At 46.6% G+C, this 9,408-nt stretch overlaps 1 protein-coding gene across 10 annotated transcripts in view; it reads right to left on the bottom strand.

Annotated features, from left to right (window-relative positions):
• Positions 1-3,384: 3,384 nt before the first annotated feature.
• The window catches only part of NPAS2 (neuronal PAS domain protein 2), a 166,746-nt gene continuing 160,722 nt past the window's right edge, over positions 3,385-9,408 (bottom strand). For 9 of the 10 annotated variants that reach the window (XM_064572622.1, XM_064572626.1, XM_064572621.1 and 6 more), the window contains 2 exons: positions 6,770-6,944; positions 3,385-4,787 (listed from right to left, as the gene is read on the bottom strand). In XM_064572622.1, the coding sequence (XP_064428692.1) occupies positions 4,620-4,787; positions 6,770-6,944 (343 nt within the window). In that variant the 3' untranslated portion in view covers positions 3,385-4,619. The remainder of the gene's footprint in view (positions 4,788-6,769; positions 6,945-9,408) is intronic. The other variant, XM_064572627.1, reaches the window with a different exon arrangement.

Below are 9,408 nucleotides of genomic sequence, written 5' to 3'. Positions count from 1 at the left end.
CCAGTGTAGATTCTACATTTAAGAGGTGTGGGAGCGGAGGCTGAAGAAATTAGTAACCTGTCATTAGAGCAGTAGGAAAAGACTTACTTGGAAATATTCTAAGTCAGAGGGAAGCCAGAGTGGTCAAGAGGTTCTACATGCTAGAGTTCAAGTAAGGCAAATATTGAGATGGACCCACAAGTTTCTCCAAACAGGAGAGTATCAGTGATATTAGCAAGTTTCACTACTGGAGCAATGGGGAGTGGGAAGGAGCCAGATGAGGACAGAGTAAGGAGTGAGTATGGGGGTAAGTTGCTTTCCACCTATGCTGTCTCTTGGGGCATAAAGCCTGGGAGAAGACATACTGAGAGAGGGGAGCAAAAGGCAGGAGACCTGGGGAAGCATTAGGCAGTCAGGTTGGACAAGTAGCTTAGATATATGAGAGATGACAAGGAGATCTGAGGGGGTGCCCAGAGGGATCATTCTGGAGCTTCTGAGAGACTAATAACCGGCTGTCTCCAATCGGGGGATTCTAAGACAGTCACTTGGACCCATGGACCTATGCCTTCTTTATTCTTGGTGAACTCCCTTACTTCACAGGAGCACACCATTTAGTGGCTTAAGACAGGGAGGATGAGAGCTAAAGTTGAGCCCTCACATATCTGAAGGTTTTTATTCAACCCTCAAATTCATTAATACTTTCACTTGTATGGAATTTCAGGTTGAAAATAATTTCTCCCCAGCGTTTTGAAGGCATTCTCCATGTCGTATGTCACCCTTTGTGATGTTTTGTTTTCTCGGAAACATTTTAGGATCTTCTTGTATCTTGAAAGTTGTGAAATTTCAAGCAAATAGACACCCCCCCCCCCCCCACCCCGGGTGGAAATCGACAAAACGTCCCTTTCAGCTCTCAACTGTGCTGCTTTAAGTAAAGGTCAAACAGACAATAAAAACCATTTGGTTTGAAGGGGGCTGATACTCATCAGCCTGGCGGGGGCTCTCATGTTTCAGTCTAGCTCTGTGGGCTCTTCCAGCTTTTTCTTTGCCAAGCCTCAGGAGTCAGGCCAGTCTACTGCTGGCCGCCCACAGACCAAAACCTTTAAGGTGAACTTTGTGTCCTTTGTAAGTGTTCAGTATTTGTTAGCTGGGCTTCTCTCCCATGTCTTTTTACTTTTAGTGATTACCAGGGAATCCTTAAAATGAGACAGGATCTGAATGCTTCTCTGTGTGGGCAGCACGGAAGAAGACCCCAGTCTCGAGGGGGCAACAAACCCTAAGTGCTGGAGGGTCTTCTGGGGCAGATTTGTGCTGGGTTCAGCTGGATGGTCCAATGGGACTTCCTAAAAAAAGCCACTGGAAGATTTTTGAGATGAAAGGGGTGTGGTGGTGCAGAAGGAAGGCGCTAAAGAAGATGTGTTCAGTAGCAGCATTCCAAAACTTGTGTATTCCAGAGTTCACATTTCAGCCCCTTCTCATGAGCCAAGACTTTATAATTTTCCAAAGACAAAGGTCATGGTTTTTCTGGAAACAAGACGGTTGCAAAACAACTTTTTAATGAGCAAAATTAAATGAATCAAAAGCTTAGGGATTAAACTTCCCCGGATGTTATGTGGGTTTAAAGAAATGTGGCACAATAATGAGTTTTCTGAGTTTATCCAGATTCTCAACATGTATAAGATTTAAGCAATGCTGAATTAAATTAGTAGCGTGCTATACTCCACCCTCTTTCAATGGCTTCCAGCTAGAAACTCCTAGGACAATAAATATGCTGTTTCCATTAAAAAATCTTGCTTTACTTAGAAGGATTCTGACAGCCAACTAAAATTCAAATACAGAAAGATCAGATTTATAAACCTTTGAATTTACAAAACAGTTCAATTACAAAATGGTTCATCTAGTTTCACACAGACTTTTTTGTGGTGTCTAAATGTGGTGAGTCTCCTGATCAGATGGGGGCCCCCAGATGTGGGGCGATGATCATGTGGAAGCCTGTGGCATGGGCCGTGAAAGGCTTCACCCAAGACAGAATAAAGGAGATATGTTTATTGAATACACGGCAAGGGAGCAGTAAGCAGGACAGCAAGGAGAGGGTGTCTGCAATGAGGTAGTGGGTGGGGGCTGTTTCTAAAGAGGGAAGGTGAGGAGGTATGGTGATGTATGGAATTTTCCCTTTTTTGGTAAGTAGCCCATTGGTTATTTAGGGCCTTTGGATATTTTGAGGTGGGTCACCTGCTGGGCCTGTCTGTATTCAGCCAGGGGGTCGCTGTGGGCCCTTTCTACTTTCCATTGCTTAAGCCTGTTTGCCTAAAAGCAGCTTCTACATTTTTGTTTTATTTTTAATTTCATTTTAAGTAGGTTCCACACCCAATGTGGGGCGCGAACTCATGACCCAAAAATCAAGAGTCACATGCTCCACTGACGAAGCCAGCCAGGCATCCCCAGACTTTTTGTTTTAAAAAAGAGGGTTCATGGGGTGCCTGGGTGGCTCAGTTGGTTAGAGTATCCAACTCTTGATTTCGGCTCAGGTCATGATCTCAGGGTTGTGGGATCAAGTCCCGTGTCAGGCTCTGCGCTGCCTGCTTGGGATTCTCTTTCTCCCTCTCCCGCTGCACCCCCTCCCTCTCTCTGTTAAATAAATAAATAAATAAATAAATAAATAAATAAATAAATAAATAAAAAAAAGGGTTCATTTCTGGTCCTTTAAAGAATAAATGATCCTAATGCATGCAAAACATTTAGACTTACCTTTTTTTAGGAATACAATTGTGTGAACAGTAGAACTCCTTTTCTGTTGTCTGTATAGCCTCTCGTGCCGTCCCAAACTGCTCCTCGTCAGAGGACAGAGGCACTATCCCTATTTCACAGGAAGCAGGTGAAGCACAGAGCTGTAGCGACAGACCAAGGGAAGGAACTTCGTTCTCTTGGACCAACATTTGTGGTAAGGGCTGTGCTGAGCATCACCATCTCAGTGATTCTCCATCCTCATGTCATGGTGACGAAGTCTTGGGGGGAAGACAGGATGTCTGTAGTTGGCAGAAGCCTCCTAGATGCTGATGTTGTATCTCCCCCTGCTCAACACGATGTGTGTACACACCTCTCACACACAGACAGACGAGCCCCACGAGCATCCCGCATAATCTAAGTGCTGGCAGGGGGAGCCCATGAACTCTAGCCCAGATGAGGTTAATTATGGGCTGGGACTGCCTTGATGCAGAATGTCTCTGTCATCTCCACCGGAACCTAACGGGCTGGTGCCCATGCTGCAGCTTAAAAAAACCTCATGCCATTACCTGGTTCATTGATTGCTTGCGATTACCCTTAGGAACATCTTGAAATTAAAAAAAAAAAAAAATTTAAACAATGAAGAAAAGATGTATGCATGCATAGATAACAAGGGACAGAAACTGCCTCCAGAGGAAATTGTACAAATTCGTTAATTTATTACAAAATGGCCACTCACAGAAAAACACAAGAAAACTTTTATACTTTTATATCTGGGAAAGGAACTGGTGTCTCAGATACAAAATAATTTACACATAATCCATACAATTTTATTTTATATAGAAATAGGTCATTATTACAACAGCTGTACAATTCACTACACTTCGTCTTTTAATTACATAAAATCTTCTCTTTAGAAACATCTCAACATAACAAAACATACAAAAAAAGCAAAGTGCATTTTGAAAAGGAGAATCCAATCCTCGGTCTTCTCACGAAAGATCTGTAGAAAGATGCAGCATTCTGACTCAAGGGGCCGGCGCGTGCTGGGATTTCCTCGGGGACCTGGAGCTCCATGGGCCTGCCTGGCTTGGGATACCTCTTCCTCCCATTCCGTCTCGGAGTTCCCGACAGAATTCCGGAATATCAGCTGCATGATTGTGCTTTGCTTTGAGTCTGCCTTTGTAGTTGCAATCAAGGAAGTAAACAGGAACAGTCCAGTGTTTTATTTAGGGGAAACAATAACCACCAGAAAGAGCCTTCTTCCATTAGGTTTCAGACCAGAGGGTGTGGGTGTGCGGCCTGGTTAACAAAGACCATCTGATTGGTGGGCTGTTTTTGTTCCTGGGTCTCCAAGTGAAGTCACAAGACCTCCTTATTTTTAAAACCTGAAAGTGCCTAAGTTATCTCCTCTGTGCAGCTGTGCAAATTAAAACAAAAACCACCATTTAAAAATAATGAAAAATAATCTCTTTATTCTCTCTCTTCAACAGATCTCTGACCCAGTGCTTCTCGAATGCAAAGGAAAGAGGATCAGGAGAGTGAAGGCCAGCTAGCAAGTGTGGATGGACCACAGCCGGCTAGAGGGACCAGTGCGCTCTCGGGGAGGACGTGGCGAGACGTGCCGTCTGCTAAGTGAACTGAGTAATGACGCTTTCGTGGGGCACTCGGTTCCCATCCGAGTATGGCTGTAGAGTGTGCCCGAGAAACACAGAGGCTAGGGAAACACGGCCAGTATTCTGATCATTTTCCACGGCCAGCCACTGCGTTCTGGAGATGGTTACCATCCAGGAGTTCTGAAATGTATGCAGTGCGCACAAAAGCCAAGGGTTTAAACTCCTCTCCCCAGTTCCTCTGGCCACCCCCATGGTCCGTCCATTGGTTAAAGCTGATTGTGACCCGACAGAGGTGCCAGGGCTCTACCGGGGTGGCTGCTGGAGGCCCGAGGACTCAGAGAGGCTGCTGACCCTTCGAGGAGGGCGTGAGGGCTGGGGCGGCGGGGGGTAGCCCAGGGTCCCTGGCTGTTGCGAGTAGGTGGAAAGAAGTAGCGAGTCCTGCTCACTGTGCAGAGAGGTTGGTGCCTGCACCTGGAAAGTAAGGACAAAGGGCTAGAGGACTCACCTCCATGGCTGGTGGGGTGGCGGGGCGGGGCGTGTCTTGTGGTGGTGGGACCTTGCGGGGGAGGATGGGTGGGGAAGAAAGGAGCCTGAGGCTCTGCCAGGTGGGTGGGAATTCAGAAGCCAAGCTCTCTGCCAGCACTAGGGATTCCTTTGGGCCAGTGGGCCAGGGACCAGGCTTTGGGCACGTCATTTTCTGAACAGGTGCACATGATCTACATGTGGCCTGTATATTTTGGGATGTTGGGACCTGAGACTACATGCAGATCATTGACAGGGCAGAAACCAAACACACATGCAGTCTGCATACTTTTCACCATGGTCCCTGATTCTGTAACTACTCCCAAATACTGCTGTTTGCCAGCCCCCCAATTTGAAGCTCAGAAACTTCAACTGGTCAAACCCTAACTTTGGCACCTTCAGTCCCACCCCTCACTATTCCCATCCATGAAATCTCCCCTGTCCAAACCACCCAGAGCACCCCAGGCACACCTGTGCCTCCACTTTGGCTCAGGCTGTCTCTTTCTTGTTGCAACACTGGCCCTTCCTCTCCATTCACTTCGCCCACACTTTGGCTCTGCGGCAGGTGCCCCTGGGGCCTTCCTCCATGAAGGCCTCCAGCCACAATGCTCTTACTGGCACAGACCCCGAGCCTGGCCGCTCTGTGAGACATCCCCTCTCCCCACACCGCACCATGAGGGCCCGGAGTTCAGCAAGAAGGCCCAAATGCTCTGTGTCTTCTTAGCCCCATGTCTTGGAGGAACCCAGGTCCCCATCAACATGTTTGCTGCCAGGGCTGAAGAAAGATGCGGGAAGCCTCTAACTCTGCCCAGACCATCCCTGCCTTCTCCCTTCACCTGCACCCATCTGAAATCACTTGTGTCCTGCAAAATGACAAGATATGCAAAGCTGAAGTCTTGAGTTGACTGTCCCTATGCTTGAGGCCAGGGAACTTTTGAAAAGTGTATCACGGATGGGTTAGCATCTTTGGAATTAAATTACATTCAAGACCTTCAAGGAGGACTCTTTTCATCTTTATTGCACTGTCCTTAAAATGTCTCAGTCACAACACTCTCCTGTGGTTCTGAAGGTGCCCAAGCAAGGAGGTAGAGCGAAGGGAAAGCCATGGCCTGCCCTGTGGCGGGGGCTGGAGGCCAGGGAGGATGTGCAAAGGACAGGGGCAGGGCTGGGGCAGGAAGGGGTGCTCCGGGCATATGTCGGAGGGAAGGCCAGAGCCTGAGCAGACACTTCTGGTCCCATCTGAACGTCAACCACTGGCTCTCATCCTCCCTCCTTCCAGTGTGTTTGGCACTTGCTTAAAGCAAGCAGTGACCACATGTAAAAGTGCCCCACATTTTCCTAGAAAGCCCCAACTTCAGGCCACATTATTGTATTTATCGAGCAAGTTTGATGAATCTTTAACTAAACATGTAATTTGTATTTGTAGAAGACTTTGTGTATAAACACACAAGTTTGACAATCACAGTAATCAGGTCCCACCACCACAATTTTGTTCTCAAAAATATGGACACCATATAACAATTACTTCTTAAAGATGGATCTTTTTTTTTTCCCTCAGGCATTAGTCATCTTACTGATTCAAATTTGCCCCGCACTCTCTCATATTCCAAACTACACACAAAGCATACTAGATAGAAATTTTGTAAATAGCGTTTGTCAGATGGAATAGTATTAAAGATGGATCTTTTAAGCACATATCAAATGAGGCATAATAGCTGAGTCTAAATTTCTCCTACTAAATATACAAAGACTTTATAAACTTTAAGTATTATAAACTTCATAAACTATAAAGCCTCAAACGCAAATCTGTCTGGAGTTTGTTTCGGAACTGAGGACTAGAGCCACCCTGAAAGCCAGGGAGGAAAGGCCTGTCAGCCCAGGGCTGTGGAGCTCTGCCCTGTGCCTGGGTGCATGCGTGCGGTGGTGCCCACCTGCAGGAAGTGCTGTGGCTGCTGCTGGGCCTGTGCGGGCTGCAGGGGTGACTGCCGGGAGGCGGGGAAGCTGGGCTGGGGCACCGCCTGTCCCATCAGCAGAACGGGGGGTGAGGCGCTGCTGCTGGTGGTGTGCATGTCTGCATTTGGAAACACAGCCTGGCTCTGTGGATACCTGTTTGGTCACGTGGGAAGGAGAAAACAGACTTTTAAGAAAGAGGAGTTGATGTGATACCGGCAGCACAGGCAATGAAAGGGCACACAGATAGACTGGACTTTGTCAAAATCATAAACTTTGGTGCATCAAAGGACACTATCCATGGATTGAGAAGGCCACCTATAAAAAAGTATTGTGAACAAGGGATTGCAACTCAACAACAACAATACAGCCCGACTACAAAAATGGGCAAAGGGTTTGAACAGACATTTCTCTCAAAAAAAGATACAAATGGCCAATGAGCACAAAAAAAGATGCTTAACATCCTTAGACAATGGGGAAACACAAATCAAAATCAAAATGAGATACCACTTCCTAGTCATGACAATGGCTATTAAGAAAAAAATAAAAACAAAATAATAAGTGTTGATGAGGATGTAGAGAAATTGGAATCTTTGTGCAATGTAAAATGGCGGGGGGGGCCACCTGGGTGGCTCAGTTGGTTAAGCATCTGACTGTTGATTTCGGCTCAGGTCATGATCTCAGGATTGTGAGATCGAGCCCCGATTCGGGCTCCACACTGAGCATGGAGCCTGCTTAAGATTCTCTCTCTCCCTCTCTCGTGGCCCCTCCCCCCTCACGTTCTCTTTCTAAAAAATAAAGTAAAATAAAATAAAATAAAGAAATGTAAAATGGTGCAGCCACTATGGAAAACAGAATGGCAGTTCCTCAAAAAATTAAGCAAAGAATTACCATATGATCCAGCAATTCCACTTCTGGGTATATATCCCAGAGAAGATGAAAGCAGGGACTCAAGCAGATATTTGTACACCCGTGTTCATAGCAACATGATTCACAATAGCCAAAAAGTAGAAGCCACCCAAGTATCCCCATTGATGGGCGAACAGATAAGCAAAATATGGTATACACGCATAATGGAATATTATTCAGTCTTAAAAAGGAAGTAAATTCTGACACGTGCTAGAGCATGGATGAACCTTGAGGACATTATACTGAATGAAGTAAGCCAGTCACAAAAGGACAAATACTGTGTGACTCCCCTTAGATTAAGATTCCTAGAGGAGTCAGATTCATAAGAGAAAGAAAACTGTGGGGCTGGAGGGTAGAGGGAGCAGGGAGTTGGTGTGAAATGTGGGTCAGAATTTCAGTTTGGGAAGACGAACTTCTGGAGACGGACAGTGGTGATGGTGAATGCCACTGAACAGTACACTTAGAGCTAAAATGGTAAAATTTGTTACATATATATTCTACCACAATTAAAAAAGAAAAAGGTGTTGATGATCATGGACCATGAACAAGAGGCAGAGGAAGGCCATTTAGGAAGGCTCCAGAGGAGCACAGAATAGGAACAGGTGTTTAAAGACGCTATAGAGAAGTCCATTTTGCATTATATTTTTGGAAATGTTATTTCTCTCTGTCATTTATAACAAGATGGGGCATTAGGTCATGTCTGGAGGAGACGGGGAAGGTAGAAATTATTGTGTTGACCAAAAATGGCAGTTAGAGTTCCAGAGGAAAGAATTCCCACTTTTGCCTAGTTCACTGCATTTTAAGCATCTCTGGAAAGCAATGTAACACGAGTCTTTGTTTTGTCTAATTGAGAGCACCATCAGGGAATTTAAAGGCGGCTTCCTGAAGTGTGCATTTCCCATCTCGCCCCCACGTGGTTTTTATTGGGATAAAATGAAATGCTGTAGGTACAGCCCCTGCCCCTCAGAAATGTTCAGTGACCATCCACGGCTACTGTTATTGCTGGCTGAGGGAGGACGCAGGAGGAAGGGCTTCTAGGGGCCGGTCCCAGGGGATGGCATGGGGGAATTAGCTAGCACCATCTCGGCGAACTGCTGACACACACTCAACCAATGTTTAGAAGAAAGATGTCTGTGAGATATTTCTACTTCTGCCTCATGTCAAAGAGCTAGGAGCTATTTCCCAGTAGCTTTTCAAGTATTCACTCCTCTATCTCCAGTATCCTTTGTCCGGAGTAATTAAAGCAACAGCGGAGGAAAGCTGCTTCTGGACGTCGGGGCTGCCAGTGGCGAGGAGTCTGGGGAAAGGAGAAGGTGGCGGGTCTGGGAGGAAAGGAGAACCCACATCTGCAGGGTTTCACAGCCCCGTGGCTCGGCGCCAGAGCCCCAGAGCAAGTGTGCCTGTGGAACTTGCCGGTATCTGCTGGTCAGACGGGGCCATGGGGGGGCCTGGGCAGGGGGCTCAGGCTACATTTACCTGGGTTATTACCAAGGGTGAAGGACCCGTAAAGATGCTTGAAGATGATGACAGATAATTGTTTCCTTCAGGTCCTGTTCTAAGCATGGGATGCTGACCCACAGTTTGATCTTCTTCAATGGGAAGCAGAAGAAAAGCTAAGGGGGTGTCCCTGCAAAGGGTGTGGACACACTTTGACCTTGCCTTTGGTGCGGCTCACACGAGCACTGCTGGTCCAGGCCGATGAGAACCCTGC

The sequence above is a fragment of the Mirounga angustirostris genome, unplaced genomic scaffold (assembly GCF_029215605.1).
Source record: "Mirounga angustirostris isolate CCGP_5_RB_7025 unplaced genomic scaffold, mMirAng1.0.hap1 SCAF_10, whole genome shotgun sequence".
Lineage (NCBI taxonomy): Eukaryota > Metazoa > Chordata > Mammalia > Carnivora > Phocidae > Mirounga > Mirounga angustirostris.
The sequence above is the reverse complement of the archived record's forward strand: the minus strand, read 5'-3'. Positions and strand labels throughout refer to the sequence as shown.